The 18,802-nt window shown below is 38.3% G+C and overlaps 3 protein-coding genes across 9 annotated transcripts in view; 2 read left to right on the plus strand and 1 right to left on the minus strand.

Annotated features, from left to right (window-relative positions):
- Positions 1-382: 382 nt before the first annotated feature.
- Positions 383-1,738, plus strand: higd2a (HIG1 hypoxia inducible domain family, member 2A). The gene is made up of 2 exons (XM_077609420.1): positions 383-600; positions 1,362-1,738. Exons 1-2 carry the CDS (start codon positions 408-410, stop codon positions 1,526-1,528), a joined length of 360 nt encoding a protein of 119 aa, XP_077465546.1. The 5' UTR covers positions 383-407; the 3' UTR covers positions 1,529-1,738.
- Positions 1,739-1,853: 115 nt separating this feature from the next.
- cltb (clathrin, light chain B) lies at positions 1,854-5,247 on the minus strand. Of its 4 annotated transcripts, XM_077609416.1 has the most exons (7): positions 4,848-5,247; positions 4,286-4,332; positions 3,477-3,594; positions 3,280-3,391; positions 3,057-3,077; positions 2,810-2,863; positions 1,854-2,600 (listed from the first exon to the last, which is right to left on the minus strand). In XM_077609416.1, exons 1-7 carry the CDS (start codon positions 5,008-5,010, stop codon positions 2,429-2,431), a joined length of 687 nt encoding a protein of 228 aa, XP_077465542.1. In that variant the 5' UTR covers positions 5,011-5,247; the 3' UTR covers positions 1,854-2,428. The 4 variants fall into 4 exon arrangements, with proteins under 4 accessions (XP_077465542.1, XP_077465543.1, XP_077465544.1 ...); XM_077609417.1 differs by lacking the exon at positions 3,057-3,077 and having other exon boundaries at positions 4,848-5,246; XM_077609418.1 differs by lacking the exon at positions 2,810-2,863 and having other exon boundaries at positions 4,848-5,246.
- A 470-nt stretch (positions 5,248-5,717) lies between these two features.
- pdlim7 (PDZ and LIM domain 7) overlaps positions 5,718-18,802 on the plus strand; it is a 38,191-nt gene continuing 25,106 nt past the window's right edge. For 3 of the 4 annotated variants that reach the window (XM_077609411.1, XM_077609414.1, XM_077609415.1), the window contains exons 1-3: positions 5,718-5,955; positions 9,134-9,232; positions 17,231-17,382. In XM_077609411.1, the coding sequence (XP_077465537.1) occupies positions 9,137-9,232; positions 17,231-17,382 (248 nt within the window). In that variant the 5' untranslated portion in view covers positions 5,718-5,955; positions 9,134-9,136. Of the gene's footprint in view, positions 5,956-8,282; positions 8,320-9,133; positions 9,233-17,230; positions 17,383-18,802 lie in introns of those variants that run through there. The other variant, XM_077609412.1, reaches the window with a different exon arrangement.

An 18,802-nucleotide genomic window follows, 5' to 3' on the forward strand; every position in this document is an offset into this window, starting at 1 on the left:
GATTTTTACGTGCAACCCGGCATACGGCATCGGTGACTTCTATTATGAAACGTGATACGGAAGTCTGGTTAAAGGAGCGGTGTCAACATGTGTGGCCATCTTTGAACAGATAACTGCGTGCTTCAAGGTTAGTGATTTATCATCATGAAATCATTACTGGCTGACCCCAAATACTATGGGTTGTATCAAATAGTTGTCATGAACTTGGTATTTATTCTGGATATTGAATGTTTCCTCATTTTTAAGTAATTGTTAGAATTACGATGAAACGGTGTTATGTATGTGGCTGAAATGTGGTCCTTAAGATGGCCGACGGGTAACGACGTTCGTCCCGTTTGGCTCTAAGCGCGCACAAGCCATCTACCATATTTGTGACGTCTGTGGTTCCCCTCGGAAAATAAGAAGGCATGGCGGCGCCAGCAATGCCAAGTGTAGCCGAACCAACTCCGGCACCAACAACCTCAGGAGGGACAAGCATTCCTTTCGACTTCTCCCAGCCTCCAGTCATCGAAGGTTTCAGCCCTTCACCGAGGGTCAAAGATGAAACTTTTAAGGAAAAGTTCATCCGGAAAACCAAGGACAACCCGTTCGTCCCAATAGGTGAGTTACACAAGCCTGAAGATGCGCTCGCTGTTCAATCCCAATGATTTCCCTTTAGGTTGTTCCATTTAATCTTAATTTAAATACACTATATTATTACTTTAGATTCATATACAAAATCTGACAAATTGGGGATAACGGGGTTGGTGGTCATCCTTGGTAAAAGTGAACAAAATGTTCTGTTCTGTCAATGCAACATTTGAAACCTGTTCTAACGTGTGCTAATGTTTTATTGTTGGCAGTGGCTCCTTAACCGGTAACCTATTATTTAACATTGAGTGAATATGGGGTTTTTCTAAACCATTCAACCAATCTTATTGAAATTTGATGTCTTATTGCCAATTGATAGATTTTAACATTAGGTGAATAGGGATTTATATTTTATTTATTATATATATAATATATCTATTATTTAGGCAGTGGCTCCGTAGCAGTAGTTTCTTACTATTTACCCCACACAGAATTCTTACCGGCTAAATAGCCATATGGGGCCATATAGGCTATTTGACCGGTTACCGGCTAAATAGCCCCGGGACTATTTGACCGGTTACCGGCTAAGGAGCCCCGGGACTATTTGACCGGTTACCGGCTAAGGAGCCACTGCCTTTATTGTTAATGATTCCCATTTATTAACAGAGTTAATGCTTCTATTTCAATCTGCAGATTGTTAATGTTTTGAACAAAATTCCATTTAATTAAGTAACAAACCCCCCATATGGGAATGAGTTATTCCAATGTCACTTACTGATGTTTTTGTACAGGTTGTTTGGGTACGGCAGGAGCGCTGATGTATGGCCTCCGAGCGTTTCACCAGGGCAAAACTCGGCAATCACAGTTGTTGATGCGGGGCCGCATCTTCGCCCAAGGCTTCACTGTCGTCGCCATTGTTGTCGGCGTCTTTGCTGCCGCATTCAAACCCAAACAGTAAAGAAACACGGCAAATATTGCCTTTACAGAAAGACTTGTATACATAATATAATGATTCAATCATGAGGACAGCCTTATTTATCATTAGAGAAACAGATTTTCTCCTTTCCAATGTGGCTTACACAGTATATGCTTTCGTGTGTACTGTGCTATAAACCGCCTCATGTTTATATGTAATTAGCGTACTATGTTAGTAAAATCATTCAACATGCGTCTGTGGAAATGCTCCATTTTTCAAGTTGATCTAGGATTTTATACTTTTCCAGATGCATGTAGAGTGCTTCTTGCATCATTTGCAGCAGCACTAAAAAACAAACAAGTGCAAATGAGTTCTCTTATTTTTATTGAGCAATTCCCCTTTTGACATTTTCCTCAGTTTTCATCAAATCCAAATATTAGGCAACATGTGAAGAATGCCAAACACTGCATCTTAGAAAATGTGGACAAGAGTGATTCAAGCCGTGAATTCAGATTGTTTAAGGGATCTTTTTAAATGTTGGAAGGAATTAGCATACAGCCTACATTCCAAAGTGTGTGGTTATTATTGAGAGGCATATGTGGTTACATTCTGTGACTACAGAATAACAAAAGTATATTAAAAAAAAAGTGCATTTCAAATCTTGCCAAAGGCATGCATTATAATTGAGCCAAATAATTTAAAAGGGTAAGAAACGGTTACCTTACTATCAATATTTTCTTAAATGATAAAACTTAAACCTACAATTGTAACAGAACAGTCCTTCAGGATCCTCACTAGACTGTGATTCTATTAAAATAGGGATCAGGAAGTGCATGAGGGTTCTAACTAAAAGTTATTGGAGTTTTCTGGAAAACTGGATAGAAACTCTTCCGATGTGGAGTGCGTTTAGTGAAAAGGCAAAGTTAGTGCGAGCCAGTTCCTCTAACGGACGAGAGGGGTCTGTTTGAGCGAGATGAGCACGGAGCGCATTCGGGACACATCCTTGGCCTGCTTGTTAGTCTTGGGGTTGAAGTCGCACAGATAAGCCACGCGCTCCCACGACGACGCGGGACCGTCACCGTCGCTCTCCGCCAGAAAGGCTTCCTCCGACGCCCTGTAAACGGAAAGGGGTTGAGAATAGGCCATCCTTAAAGCTTGACATTCACGAGCAGAAAGAAAAAATTGAATTTTGTCTACATAAGGGCATTATTCTACCAGAATAAGACTTCAGGATTTTTACATCGGGTGAAATTTAGTGTTGGGTAGGGATGGAAAAGTTAGGCGCGTGACTAATATTAAAAAGCACAAGATTTCTAAACCTACACAAAGCCTATTAGTTCAGAGTTGGGCTGTTTGTAGAAAGCCTTGTCATCAATCCTTAGTCGACAGGCAAGGCCAAGTGAGCAGTAAAGAGGAGACAGGAAGAAAAGAGTATCAGTGTCAACAACAACAGGCAAACAAAACACATTACACTCTTCTACTTCTACCACAAAAAGATGGTCAAAACAACCCAGAATGGATTAGTGAGAAGAAAAATGTGGGGAGGGGGGTCACATGTGCAAAGTGATACCGTGTCAGACTTGGGCAGAGTCTGTAGAAAAGTATAAAAGGAGGACAGATTAACTTTCAAAAGACAAGTGGGCCAATAGAAACCATGCAACATAATGTATTTGAATGGGGGGGAAAAGAACAGAACAGATATTTCTTTGATTTGTTATGGTCATTTTTTTTACCATTGGCGCCTAAATGGGCTGTTTACATGCCAAATGGTGGACATGTTTCAAACTACTAACCTATTGTTGGCCTTGTGCTTCTCCATCTGCTCGCTCTGGTGCACGTGCCAGTCTTCCAGCTCTTTTTTAGCCTTCTCTCGCCACTCCGCCTCTGCCGCCTTGGATGCCGAGTCTTGTTAAGGGTTTGAAAACAATGCTATTTAAATAGAGGCCACAAAAGATTCCAAGAATATGACAAAGCAGCAGAAGCGACAGACCTAAAACTTCGAGGCGAGCTTTCTGTTCCTCTCTCCACTTACGAAGACTTTCAGGCTCTTGCCTTTGAACGTCAACCTGTGCGATGGCAGCGTAGTTGTCTGTGGGGCCATTGGACTCCTTTTCGAGGACAGGAAATGTGCGTAATGTTAAAAAACGTAGTCAAAACATGACACCGAGCGTATATATGCACATTAGGGATGTGCAGAGCACATGTTTTTGGATTGAGTGTTAAGTATTGTATTAAGGAGGGATAAAAAGGACTTCCAAATCTTTTTTTTCTTCTTCCAATGTGAACAAAATATCCCAACTTTATAGCCCTATAAAGGGCTTATTAGCACAGTCGTGATTTCAACTCAGCAAAAAAGTATATAGTGTCTCATGCGATGTGATAACTTGAACTATTTTGGCGATTTTCTGGACTTTGGTTATTGCTCGACATTTTCTCAATGCTCCGCAAAGTTACAATAAGGTAAATATATCTACTAAATATATATGCATATGTAAGGACCCCAATACATCTAATCCTAACCTGACTGTGGGCCAAAAAAAGGATTGGGTGTTTATCAATGGAAGCCAATGAGTTTAGACTTATAAATAAAATAAATTTTGAAAACTCGGTCTTTTTTCCAGATTCCGATCCAAGATTTCTGACATCCCAAATGTGACAACCACAATTGACAACAATAAAGGCAAAAGAAAGACACATCTGTCAGGTAACGGAATAACAACTAGATAATATTGCTGTATTTTATTTTCTTTTTTAAAAAGTTAACGGTGACATGTATTCATTCATTCAAATGCTGCTCACCTGGAACATATCCCCATTCATTGTGACAGGCTCCTCTCCAAAAGGGTCTAAAATCATTGTAATAAGACAAACAAAACATAGATATTAAAATACAAATTTTAAGTGTGAGTGTTAGTCTATGGGTTGTCTTAAAACGTTTTGAAGAAGGCAAACAAAAATGCTGCAGAACCTGTTTGGCCTGCTGTAAAACAACTTCCGGGTTGAAGAGTTAACGTACTTCACCACTATTTCTCGCTTATCTGATATTCTTAAAATAGTGTAGCATTGTAAAATATCAATGTATACATGAGTGTAAAACCTGCAAAGTGTAGCTGTGAAGTTATCATCGGTTTATAGCATTTATGCTAATATGTTGGAACTAGCTAAAGTATTATAAATCGCTGCATTATCAATCACTTTTCATCCACGTGGTAGTCTTTACGTGATCAGTACTTTTCTTCACCGAGTAGTTTATCAAGTTTTTTATTATTATTATTATCCAAACTACAGCTTTTACTGAGTTGGCACCCACAGCTAATGTTAGCACAGTTAGCTTCCATGGGCGCAGCTATTGGAAACTTGCCGTAGTTATTAGTTGGCAGCTCACGGGGCTCTAGGTTGTCGGCGTCATCCAAAGCCCCAAAGCCTTCGTCGTCGTTCTCTATCCCCGCTATCTCACTCTCCTGCTGGGCTAGGAACGCGGCGGCCGGGTCCTCTTCTGTTGGGTGTGCTCCGTTGTCAGCCATCTTTCAGCAAAGTGTTGACAAGTTTAACTAAGCGCAGTTTATGCACACAAAGCCTTGATTAATTTCCAAAGGCTCAACACCGGAATGATTTAAGATGTTGAAATCGTAACAGCGCAGATTACGTTAAAGCAGACTCGTGTAACAAAAGCTTTGATCGGATGAAACCAGTTCCGAGTTCAAGTCCTGGTTAATTCAAGATTTCTCCACTTGGTCGTGTCATTGATGATGATGGAACCGGCCCACAGTGACCACAGGGTACATTTGCTTTGTGTCTGGCGTCATCTAGTGGTCATTGCAGGTTTTGCTCTCCACGTAATTTAGAGCTCCTTTTGGTTTTGCGTTTTATATTACGTTGACAACATGTCAATAACCGATAATTGCACACATTGATTTTATGCTGAATTATTTCGATACAAATCATGAGTGCAATTCTATGAAAGCATAACGTAACCATTTCATACACAAATCATTATTTTCTCTAAAATGCTTTTATAACATTGATATAGGACTCTTAAACTTGTGTACAATTGCATGTAGTGCGACAACTTTTAACATCCATTTATATTATTATTAGTCTTATTATTGTTGCCCTCACGAGTTTTGTAATGAAAATAAATACAATAAAGGATGAATGTAGTACTGGAATGCTACCAGATGGTACAAGATGGCGCTGTTTCTTTCAGAACTCTGCCATTGAACACTTCTGAAACAGTGATTACTTATCTGCTGGAATTTAATCAGTGGTCATAAAAAAAGTCGACCAGAAATCGGCCATGTGACCTTTGGCGTTTTGTTTTAGATAGTTAAAATACGTCTTGGCTGCCAATGGGACTTCCACGGCGGCTCCTTCCCATCCGCCGAGAGGAAGTTCGTCCGACACTCGGGCAGCTTTTCCTGGCGATATCCGGTCGCCTGCCGCTGGGAAACAGACGCTGAAAACACGAGGTAAATTTGTACAATTTATTCATTTATTTTATCCTGTGTCGTGTAATTTTAGAAAAAGACTTTGAGTCTCAATCTTCTAGTTTTGGTTTGGTTTGGATTAAAGATCGGTGACTTTTAGTGAAGCGACTAACTTTAAATGAGTTAAAACAAAACTACTCGGAAAGTATTGTTTTATGATTTTTCTTTACGTTTGAGTGAATAATGACTTAGAAATGGTGAAGCGATTCGAATATTACGGTTAAATAAAAGGTTGGCAATTTTCGAAGATGAAGTATTAATTCTACAAAAAAAAACTTTAAAAAAAATCTGTATATCCAGTTACAATTTGTTTCTTTACCAGAAAAATCCTGTAAAGTTTGGAGAAAAGACCAAAAATGTATAGGCTTAAATCCTAATCCTGCAAAAATGAAGTAATTGAGGAATGTAAAAGTGACCCTAATAGTAGTAGTCTTTTAGAGATATTATACAAATAGAACTACTACTTCAAGTTGATGCTACAGTATTTGTGCTTAATCAAGTATAAACGTACTATTGTATCACAAAATAAGTTTGTCTTGCAATCGGAGACAACTTTTTTTTTTAATTGCCATTGACAATGACACACTTCCCATACATTCAAACAGGGTGGGGCTGGACAACAATCATTCCCTGCCAGCCCCCCCAGTTAAAATGGATTGGACGTCTATCGCCGTCATTGGCATTGAAACATGATCATTTATTCCCAGTCCTCCAATTTCAAATGGATTAGATTTCTAATGACAACATTAGCAGCTAATTATTGAACAAAGTAGGTGAGAAAACTTAATTTGGGTTAAATATCATCTTCAGTATTTACATTTACTTTATCATTTATATTCAAAGCTCAATATGTATATCTTGAAATTATAAACAGCAAAATCCAAAAAAGCGATCTGACTAAAACATAAACTTTTTTGTATCTTACGTAATTTGATATGAAACAAGCTAGTTGCAAGCATGTTTCTTTATTCATTGTGTAACTATGATGACAAGAATATTAATATTAAGATGTGGTTCTTGCCATAAACGTTGTTGCAACTTTTGGCGTTACATAATAAGAGATTATGTTTGTAGCCTGAGCCTTCAAGTGTTGGCAAGTGACTGTCAGCTGGCAACTGCTTGACACAAAATGGGGGTTGATGAGAAAATTGTCAAACTTTCGAGGCAGTAAGACTAAACTATAATGTTATATTTGCAATTTATGCTAAATGGTTACAGCAATTTCTGCTTTAAAATTCAAAAGGATTCCACTTTTGAACATGAATGAGTGTATACATGAGATCTAAATCAATAGATTCACTCACCAGTGGTTTTTTTTGTTAATCTGTCGGTACTTTAAGACATTTGTTTGACTGTGTCAGGGAATTATTAAGTGAGCAATAAAAGACCTGTTCTACATCTTATTAAGAGTTCTTTATTATGCTTTTGTATAGTATGCTGCATTGTGACATTTTTCTACATCTGTGAATGTGGGTGACTTTACTCAGCGCATTGTTGTCAAGTATTTATTGGTTTTGTTTGCATGCTTGTCACTTTTTGGGCCTTTGTTTATAATTAAGGTTGGAACGGTGACACAAAAAAAATCAGATGGCACAAACCACGGATTGGATGGTTGCATATGGGCAAATAAAGTGTTAATGTAGCTCCTGATGATTCAGGATTTGTTTGTTTTTCTTAAGGCTTGAAGTAAGAAACGACATTTAGTAATTCAAGTGGCATTTATTAGGTTTTTTGTCACTATCATGACTTCTGCTGCAGTACAAATTTCAATCACTATAATAAAGCAAAATAATACCTCTCCCGACAGCTAACTTTTGTGTTAGGAGAAATAGACAAAAAGATTTCAGTTAAATATTCATTTCCCCCCCCTGCGATTTAGATTATGATTCCTCTCCAAGTGAGTCCATCTGTTGCTCTAAAGGCTTGATTTCATTTCATATCATAATTGCCGGTTTGGTCGCACTTCTGCCTTATGTCGTCCAGAAGGAATGTTATGTTCCCTTGCCTTCTCTTTACTTAGAGGCCCGTGGCTGCTACAACAGCACAAAGACAGTTAAAAAGGGAAAGAGAAAAAAAAAAAAGAACTTAATTCAACTTAGCAGTCATCTCTTAGGAGTTGACGTCGTCCTCTCAACACCCCACCTCCCGCCTCCCTGTGACTCATGTGGGTGTTGGGCTGAAATAGTTTGGTGTAGTTTTACATTCCTTATATAGACTCTGAGGACTGAGTTGCAGCTACAAAGTTTAGGGGGTAGGCTTTGCCAGCCAGAGTTACGCTTTGCTCGCTCGCCGAGTTTTTGTGACTTTCTCCCAGTTTCGGGCTACAGGCCGGCCCTCCAGGACCAGGTAGGTCTCGTAATACCGTTTCAACGCGGTAACCAAGAGCATGTCCAGATACGCCGTAGATTAGTCAGTCGCACAGCTGTAACTCCGCGGCAAGTGACGGCGCTCTTCTCGAGTTGCGGGTTGGAAATTGTGTTAGTTATTTAGGAGCATATATGTCTATGCCAGGAACTAGTTTGAACACAGTTGTCCATGTCCAATAAGACCCAGACGGATTATGTGAACCATTTGAAAATGTCAAGAGGAGTTTTCATTTTGCAAGCAAGCCAGTGGTTTTATCATTACAAGGATTATTACATTGGTTATCTTGCACTGAAGTGTTTTTACTCTTCCCCATGTTCGGTTGAAATTGGAGCTTATTGTGAAATGTCACTGCTGTTCTGCTTATGCAGTAGATTTATGATGACAGGGTGTCTGGTACCGATGTGTAATATTACATTCGATATATGAAATATAAATGCCCACATCAGATCCTGACATAAGGGGTAGCCAGTAAATGCTGATTCTAAGATTGTAATATTTAAGCTAACAGTTGAGTTTACTGTATTGAATTCTACTATATGATCCATGAATTACAATTCTGTCCAGAACACGTCCCATATGTTTTATTATATGTATATATATTGTATAGCATATACATAGAAAATAGCAATAGCCGCAATAATTGACTCGCAAGACTGTCGTCAATTGTGTAAAATTTATTGTGGATTAATTGTGACTTCACAGTTCACGTTAGTTTATCTTGAGCATGCACTGACATAAGTGAAAATGTAGCTCTTTCCAAGGAATTAATATTTTCATCTTGTCTTTCCTAAAGGCTATGAACGTGTACTCTGTAACCCTCAGCGGCCCAGCGCCATGGGGCTTCAGGCTGCAGGGTGGCAAAGATTTCAGCATGCCCCTTACTGTGTCCAGGGTAAGACTTTTAGTATTTATTACTAGCTATGAAAACACAATTTGACATTTTGCTTTGTTATTGCTGTCTCATGTGGGGTTTTAGAATTACGATAACAACTTCTACTGTAATGTGCTAAAATCTTAGTTAAGCGGCATTCAAGGAAGAGTTTTCGTCTGGATTACTGTGCTGATACAGGAATTGTTTTCACAATTTCAAGTAACTAAGTAGGGTATCAAGTAGACAAAACGTATAATACTGCCTACTCTGATCGTTGTTGAAGTTGGCACTCTTTTAAGTAACATGGCCTCAATTTTCCGCACTACTGCTGTAGTTAGTTATTTAACATTTAAGTAAGAGCTGGTTAGTGTGTCCTTTTGACAAAGAAAAAAAGAGAGGAAGAAAAAAGTAAAAAAAAAGTTTCCTGCCACTGAATCAGAAGCAGGCCACACAGTGTCATAAATTAAAACACATTCAACATTATGTCCTCAAGTGTATTCTGTATGGTCTAAACTAAATTCATCTTTTTAAATGTTTACTCTGTTCTTGTTAACACTAGAATTTTGGCAGTGTGCCAGCTTTTATATTGACAAAAGAAGCATTCATCATGTTTCACTTTTCTTTCTGCCTCTTTAAATAAAGCAGTAGAGGAAGCAATATTGCAAGTATAGACATGATGAACATTTTTTATTTTGTGTTTTTGATCGCAAAATCCTGCCATTTTATGATTTACGGTTGGCACTAGGTGGGGCAGGTGATTTTAAGAGCGAGATCGAGTGAAAAAAAATGACGTTGGTCTTGTTGATAACTGTGCTTATTTATTATTGATCATATTTTGTGCTAATCAATAATGTCCAATTTTAATGTTTTTCCAAGTATTTATTACACTAAGAAAACTGCACAGCCTGTGCATTAAAATTTCATTTTTTGGACCCCCGCTATCTTAAACCAAGTTCATAATGAAAGACATCATTCCTTTCATAACCAAAAATTGGCATTGCTTTGCAATAGATATTCACACACGCTAACATAGGTGCTTTGTACATTGCCAAAAACAAGCTAATCTACACACACTGCCAAAAGCAAGTTATATCAACAAAGTATTGTTTGCTTATCTTATATTAATATTGACGACGTGTGCGAATGAAATGTTCAACTACTACAACGACTAAAGACAAGTAAAAATAAATTGTGAAAAGAATCGACATTATGATGACAAAAAGCAATCTTTTTTTAGTCAGCTCTACTTCAAGGACATATTGTCATTTCTCTGGCACTAACTTTTAAGTGACTGGCTTGCAAATACCCTATAACCTACAATTGTAGAGCACGGCAGCTGCTTTCCAGGCCTTATAAGAGCACAACGGCTTGCTTGCACTCCCAATTTCCTAGTGGTTGTCAGAAAGCCATATGCTTGTAAAGGGACAAACACGCACACACACAATGTACTTTGCATGAGTCACACTATTTTGAAAATGTTTTGGATGCCTTTGAGCTGTAACCTCATCGTTCACCTCATCTGTACAAGTCTCATATCTGATTTGCATTGCCACCCAAAAAAAAAATCTATTGCTGTGCGATTCGACGATATAGATCGCCAAACCCAAACTTTCTATTGGTGTAATACCCATTTATCGTCACTATTTTCATACAGCTTTTAATCCACAGAGAAAACAGACAACTGGACTTCCTTCTAGTAATAATTTTAATCAATATATTGGCTGCCATTGACAGTGAAAGACGTCCAATCCAATTTGAGGGGGGGCCTGGCAGCGATCTTCAGTTAAACCTGATCACCTTTCCCAGTTGAAATTGATTTGGTGTCTATGACTGTAAATGGCAGTGAATGAATTCATTAATTATTAATATGTTGCGGTAACTTAAGATAGTCCTAAAAGTTAAAACCACTCACAAGCATTAATAGATAATTACCGTTCATTTCGGAGTATAAATCATCATCCAACCTCAGTATAGTACAACATGGTTAAAATATGAATAAATACATGTTTCTTAAAAATAAAAAATGTTGAGCAGAAATATACTATATGCTTCTGGTTACATTGGATAGTTTTATGTTGTTGCACTACATGACATTTGAGGCAGATCAGTTGAAAGGTAATTCCCATGTAAAATGTCATAAATGTTTAATTCTTCAAGAAAATATCTATCATGGTGTATCATTATTAAGATATAAACACGCTCAAAAGACTCAAGACAAGATTGAACGATTCTATCTAACACACCAAATGAATGAACAACCAAAAAGTATTTTGATCATGTGTCCTCCTCCAGACAAAGATTCAGTGAACTTAAAGGAATTTCAGTCCTTGAAGGCCAAACCAATCTACCTGCAGGCTTGTAGATAAAAAAAAGAAAAGAATGTCCGCAGTCAATGGTTATTATCTCTTTGTTAGCTTCAGTAGTTTTCCGAGCCCTCTGGATCTGGAGTCATAAAATTGTGACATGGTTTTTCTCGTTGTCTCTCTGGCACTGTTTGTTCTTCGCTGTCATTAAAACGAAGCCAGTGAATCACACAGCGAGTGAGTGTGGCCTTAGGAAGGCTTCTTCTGACCTGGAGTTTTCGGTAGGTGTCTTCTCTGACTGGTTGCTGATGAGACAAATATCTGTATAGCCAGAGTGGCAATTAAAAGAGATCATGCAATGGAAAAACATATGGAATGACTGAACAGAAAGTTCTGCAAAATGCTGAATAGAATTGCACGTGACGGCTCCTCACAGATCAATGGGTTGACGTTTTTGTTTTGTTGCAGTGAAGGTGAGGAGGCAATTTCTAAGACAAGGAAAGAATATTATTTTGTTACCCTGTAATATATAATATAAATGAGGGCTATTGTTTTGAATTGTATGCTGTTATTTTATGCTTTTGAGAGCTGTAGTAGTGTGTGCACCCTCTGCATTTCTTCCCCCTATTGCTTGTGAGTTGGGGTAGCTATGCTTTCTCAGCATTCCTCACATTTTTCTTGCATCCACCACGCGGATGCCAGTAGAAAATCCCTAACTCCTTTCTGCGTCTATTAAATCTTCCATACTGACTGACATTTTTAACCAGATAGCAAGAAACATTCCATACAGCAGCAGTTCATTACTCAAATTTAAACTAGCGTTTTATTTCTTAATGATTGATGAATGGATTATATTGTGGTTTAGGATTTAAACCACAATCTGGAATTGAAACCTTTTGTTTGTGTTTTTGTATAGAAGATTCAGAATCCTTTAAAAAGTGGTAAATGTTATATTTACTCAGATCATTTGTAGGGAGGCGTCAAATTAATAATGCTACTTCAGAATACATTCTTATTAATATCTTTTGAAATTAGGTTTAAAAAAAACTAGGTACATGAGTAAACCATACATATTTAGGGGGTATTACCCAAATAGAAAGGAATAGGGTACACATTAGTCTGTGTCAGGAAAAAGAAAAAAATACTCGGCCGCATGACCTTTTATTTTGCTCTTATTAATGACATTCCACTGGACTTTGCAACTTGGGAACTGATTCCTTAAACAGTAAGAAAAAAAAACATCACAGCGTTCTTGTGCTTTTCTCCGTACCGCGAAAAGAACAAGCAAAGGAGAAAGGAAAAGCCAGCAGTTTTTTTTCTCCCTTCTTTGAAAACTTTCTGTTATATCCCAGTAGATTTGTCACAGGCGTGAACTTCGTTTGATTTCTTCTTAGCACTTCTTTTGTTTTGAGCTGCATTATTTTGTTTGAATTCAAATGAGGTTCCAGGAGTAGTTTTAATGGAATATTTAGACCGATTCCTTCTGGATTAATAAACAATGCAGCAAAATCTTTTCAAAAACATTTTCCCTGTTCCTCACAAATTAGTAATGTACATTATTATTATATGAGTTTCCATGAATATTGAAGTCCTAGTGAGAGAAATATCATGTTAAATATGTCCAAACTAATGAAGAATTGATTAATGGAAGATTCAAATCATCTCGGAATCAAATAATCACATATTGAGTCTTTTATTATTATTAGTTACTGTAATTTATTACAATAACAATCTGCTTCTTTGATTATTGATTTAAAAAAATAATCGGATAACTTGATTGTGTACTACTTGAGCCTTCAATTTGATTATTCCAATATTGGATTATTCTTGATATTTTTTTAATATTTTGTTTTTAAAACGTTTAAATCTAATTCAATTCTTTCCTACTGGTATACTTTAAATCCAATAGAAAAATAGTGAGAGATTTTTTAAAGACAAATAAAATTGTTTTAATTGATATAGTAAAAACTTGATGGCCATTCTGTAAATCGGATGATAATTCAATGTAGCAATTTTAATTAAAAAGGCAGATTTGACAATTATTTTGAAGCTGTGTTAAGCACCATTTCAAAATTTGGGAAGGTAGCCGTGTGTGCTGCATTTCCAGGTGACTTGAGGTATTTGGAATTAACTTTGCTAGGCAGCTGCATTCACAGGAATTCCTGCACACAATCATGTGAGTCAATCTTGCTCAACTTCAATAATTTTGTTAGCCATGGTTGGATGTGATCATTTTCCACTGAGTTTCTATGGATCTTCTTTGAAATCAACCATCTGACGTCTGGTCAATGTACAGTACAAAAACATGTCACGACCATAATTTCATTGATTTCTGGAACTCTTCCCGTAAAAAAACAAATGCTGCGTTAACTTATTGCATTAAGAAAGAATAACATGAAATTGCAGTTTCTGGTAAAGTTAAGTCACAGTTGGGGGGGAGGCTACTCCGCAGGCGTTTCTGCCCCAGATCCTAAGCCATTGCAGCTATATAAACATTTAGATAGAATGATGCATCTCCTCCTGCTGGCCATCTGTTTTTTATCAGCGAACACATGTCCCGTCATCGGAAATCAAATGCAGGGAGGAAATTACAGATGATGTCATGTCAATATGCAACTGAGGAGATTTACGATGTCTTGCTACCACAGCTGGTTGTGTAGATTCTTTCTGCTTGCATCAGTGTCTGACTTGTCAGCCATCTGTTTTTGGATCACTACCCTTAAAGCCTCTCTTATACACTGGAGTTAAGGTAGCCTTGTTACAGGCCTGGATGAATATTTCAGTACCTACTGATAGATTGCCCACAGGGGGCAAGCTTCCTGCGTTGACTTGACTGCAAATTTCTTGTGTTGTGGCCACTGTAGTTTGAAGGTGAGTTAATGCGAGGTGTTTCGAAATTGCACGATGTGACCACGTACCGAAAGGTTTGGTTTCTCTTTTCTTAGAGGACTATTTCTGGATTATATTAGCTGTGCCGTGTGAGTGATGTCAGGACGAGCAGTTTCTTAGTCCCCAAATAGCTTTGGAAATAATAAAAGTGGACTGGTGCTGAGTTACCCATTCCAAATCAAATTCTGCGTGCAGGATTAATTCACAGAATCGCCTTCAAAAGTATTTTGAAGACCTTACTCATTAAAAGGCTTTTGAGGCTTTGGAATTCGATATCCTTGCAAACACGATGTGCTCTTTTGAAAGGTAAATTGCTTGGAAAGTCTTTACTTTCAAAAAAGCTACTCAAAAATAAAGGCAATACTTTGTTATATGGCTGTTCCGACTTAAATTAGAACATGGAGGCTCATGTTTGCATCGTTATTTCAGCTCCTTACATTTTGGGAGCTACTGTACAAGTGCAAGTTACATTTAGGAATATGTTTTCCACTGTCCTTCACCATATTTACAAACTGCTGGTGAGGTATAGTGTTTCCGTCGACCCCTCCTACCCACCAAAGGCCTGAGCAAAGCAACTTTAGACACTGACTTCTCAAGTGAGGGAACAGCTGCATTCTGAACCTGAGCCAGTCGCACAGGTGTCTGTGTCCATCACCGAGTCCACCATGCATGAAAACAACTTATTTTATGAAGTGGCTTCACCAGTAGAATCTTTGGGGCCGATCACCAGCACCCCTGTAACCCCTGTGAGAATAAGGGGAACGGGGACTGAATGAATTTCAGGGGTCCACTTCATACATTTGTTAAATGTAAATTCAGGCAAATTTTCTGATTGCCAATCAAAACAAACCAGTAAAAATAGGTCCACACTATACTAGCAAAATCACCCGTATTTGCTTATATTACGTTGTTCAGGTGCTACTAGCACTTTTTAGTCAAATTAATGTTTAGGAGCGCATGGGATCTAATGGAAAATTGCAATGCGGTTTGTGTGTTGGGTTTTTATTGGTTTAGGCAAGAACAGGTTTGCATCTGTAACAGTCCCTAGCAGGATATGTTGTAGGATGTTGCTAATGATTTAATTTGGGTAAAATTACTTTTACAGGGTACTGTAGCTATAAAAGAGAGGCCAACCAGTGTCTGTCAGCAGGGAACCTCAGTGGTTTACCAGATCGTGTCTCCTTTTAGAATGTTTTCCAGTGTCAAAGTCATCATTATATTCTGCCATTGAATACCCATAAAAGTTCTCTTCCAAGTAGACGAGCGCTTTCATTTTTAGTCCGTCTCATTGCTTCCAGAGGAGGCCAAACAAAGGCAACTCAAATGAATATTTTACTTGACTTTCAAAGAAGCTTTCCCTCAGAGGAATGCATTTATTTTTATTTTTAGCATTAACACGCTTTGATTTTTGATGCACCGTGGAGCTGTCATCCGTTTACAGACAACATTACGTCCTAGCTCGCACAAGTGTTTACGTTTAATGTGCAAAATCAAAGCAGCCAACCTGATAGCTTAGCTGAACATGGCAGAAAACTATCGATTGAATCGCTGCGTCCTCTGAGCTGCCGGCGAGCCAACATTTGCAGGGATCCATGACACCAGTGAGTAATCCTAATGGGGTTTTGACTGAAATCCTGGTGCAGGCTCTCTTATCTGATGCCACTTTGTACATCACTTATCTAAGCCTTTGACACATAGATTGTGTTTCATTAAGCCGCATAGCCAAGCTGACAGGGGTCACGTTAAACCTGATTTGCCACCTGCCCTCTTTGTATCCGCAGATTTAGTAGAAATGGCTGGCAGGGCAGTTCTATCGCCATCATTTCTTTTCTCCCTATTCATAACAAGACCTCATAAGGTTGACAGAACGTCTGTGGCGAGAGGATGATGTCACTGTTTTGGTGGAACTGGTCAGGTTTACCTGTCTGATTTACAGCAATCTGTTGTTTTAGTTCATGATGCAATTGTATGAGCCATGGGGTGACTGTCTAAGGATTTCAAGAACTGCTTTCATCATCCGTAGCCACATCTGCATAGAATCATATGATGACTAATGATATCATAATGCCCTTTTCCCTCGAAGTGCTGAATGAGATATCTCTTGGCTTTTCAGACTGTACACACTCCCAAGCTTTAGTTATTAGCTGTTACTAACAGCCATTATATCATTGTCAGCAGGACATGACACAATAATTCATATTTGGGTAATGGTTTGTAATCTAAAGAGGTTGACTTCTGTTATATAGTAGGCTGGAAAGGCAAGGATTTGGAAGTGAAATTTGCATTGTTTTTATTGTTATATCTAGTTTTGTTTAAAGAACGTTTCACTTTTCTTTGTGAGAATGAATATGGTTTATGTAAAAACGGAGCCATGTTCAGTAGTACAATGTCACGACCTCAAAAAGGAAGATTGTTTTGTTTTGTTTTTACCTGAAACTTGATTTTTTCGGTTTTGTATTATTGCATTTCCAGAAAATTATACATGTGGTTTGCTTTTAGGGTGTTTAACAGAAGCGGAATTTCAATTTCCCAATGTTAACGAAACACTTTAAACCTAAAAATGTTTTCACCCTTTTATGAGTTGTTTTTTCAGATATTTCAATAATAAGATAGCCTGGTCAGTTCACAATGGAATTTCTCTTTTAAAATAATATACAACGGGATGTGACATACTCATGATCACTTTGCTTCATGCAACTAATTCTTCATTGAAATCCCACTGTTCTGAGGCTATTCGGAAAACAATGAAATAACAAAACAGCCTCTCAGTTGAGAGATCCTTAGCAAAATATGAGTATTTGCTAATCTTTTCCATTCTTATTTACAGCTGACTACTGGTGGAAAAGCAGCTCAAGCCGGCATTGGTGTCGGAGACTGGGTGGTCTCAATTGATGACCTGAACTCGGAGGACTTGACCCATGTGGAGGCCCAAAACAAGATCAGAGCAGCGTCAGACTCCCTCTCGCTGACTCTCAACAGGCAAGTTGGTTTCTGGATTGAAAGGCAATATTAGTGCCCCTAAAATATGTATAGGAATATGTAGCATGTAGCAACGATGGCCCAATGTGATTGAAAATGTCATATGCTTATTTTTTTGCATTTTATATCGATTTTGCAATACTCCGCAAATGGGACAAGGGTACTCCTGAAATTGGGTCGACTGAGGTTGGCAGCTCCGATACCAGTTTGATGCACTTTGTTGAAAAATTCGAGCCAGCAAATGCCTTTGTGTTTTCAGTCATTTTAATTAAAAGTGGTTGACCTTCAGCCAAGCAGCACTTAACAAGTAACATAGAAATTCTGCCAACAGTTTTGGACTGATAAAGTGTCTGTTCAGAGTGCAAAGCAAAAAATATTCATAGGGTGCTTAATTAAAAGGGAAGCTGGTCTATTTTCAGGTTTGGATAATAGTATTGACTTGTCAAGTGATAAACTGAGCTGGGGTACTGTCAGGAGACTCATTTAAATTTTGTGATCCCCATAAGTTGAGATGCTGTGATCACAGCTGTTGCTTAACCCATTTTCCATCTCTCTTTGGGTTTGCCTGCCAACACACTGATATGTTCTGACAAATCTTTCACTATGTTGCCCTTTGATTTTCTCAATAGTGGAGCCTGAACATCAAATGGCTCTTAGTGTTCTATATTTGTGCATATACTTCAAATCTCAAATTTCCCCATAGGATCAAAGAAAAAGAAACGCTTGATCAATCCAGGGCCAGACTCATAAAATATTTTGGGTTTATGGAAGTTAACGGCAGCATAGGAACATTTAAGTGCATAAAACTGCTCTATGTGGGATTGGCACGTAGCATTTCGGATTTGTGGATAATGATGTCACCCCTTTAACAGTCGTAGTTTAAGTGTAAAAATGAATAGCTATAAACATTTCATAATAACTAGGTATGTGCTGATCATAGTTTCATTGTCGATCTCCGATCACCACTTTTTGGAAGCCCGATCTTGATTTTTTTTAATAAACAGAAATGGCCTTTAACATTCCAATCTATCATGTTCATCAATGGCCACGAATGTCCACAACCAAATAAGGCTAACTGCAAGATCGGTGATATGTTGAGGTCTTGCACAACGTAATTTTGAGCCATCTTTTTCCCTGTTGTGGAATAAAGCGTGACCGGACGTTTGGTCGCCCGGACGTTTGGTCGCCCGGACGTTTGGTCGCCCGGACGTTTGGTCGCCCGGACGTTTGGTCGCCCGGACGTTTGGTCGCCCGGACGTTTGGTCGCCCGGGTGAATATAATTTTGAGTGCTGGTTTCAACAGTAGATATTTAGATATTAAACTCTCTCTCTCTCATGAATATAATTTTGAGAGCTGGTTTCAACAGTAAATTTGTCATGTTGTCAAGCGTCCGGCGACCAAACGTCCGGTGATCAAACG

Source organism: Stigmatopora argus, chromosome 9 (assembly GCF_051989625.1).
Source record: "Stigmatopora argus isolate UIUO_Sarg chromosome 9, RoL_Sarg_1.0, whole genome shotgun sequence".
Taxonomy (NCBI): Eukaryota; Metazoa; Chordata; class Actinopteri; order Syngnathiformes; family Syngnathidae; genus Stigmatopora; species Stigmatopora argus.

Coding starts and splice junctions, on each gene's coding strand:
- higd2a (XM_077609420.1), top strand. CDS start 408: ATGGCGGCGCCAGCAATGCCAAGTGTAGCCGAACCAACTCCGGCACCA. Junction 601..1,361: donor CAACCCGTTCGTCCCAATAG/GTGAGTTACACA, acceptor GTTTTTGTACAG/GTTGTTTGGGTACGGCAGGA.
- cltb (XM_077609416.1), bottom strand. CDS start 5,010: ATGGCTGACAACGGAGCACACCCAACAGAAGAGGACCCGGCCGCCGCG. Junction 3,595..4,285: donor TGAATGGGGATATGTTCCAG/GTGAGCAGCATT, acceptor GTCCTCGAAAAG/GAGTCCAATGGCCCCACAGA. Junction 3,078..3,279: donor AAGCACAAGGCCAACAATAG/GTTAGTAGTTTG, acceptor ACTTTTCTACAG/ACTCTGCCCAAGTCTGACAC.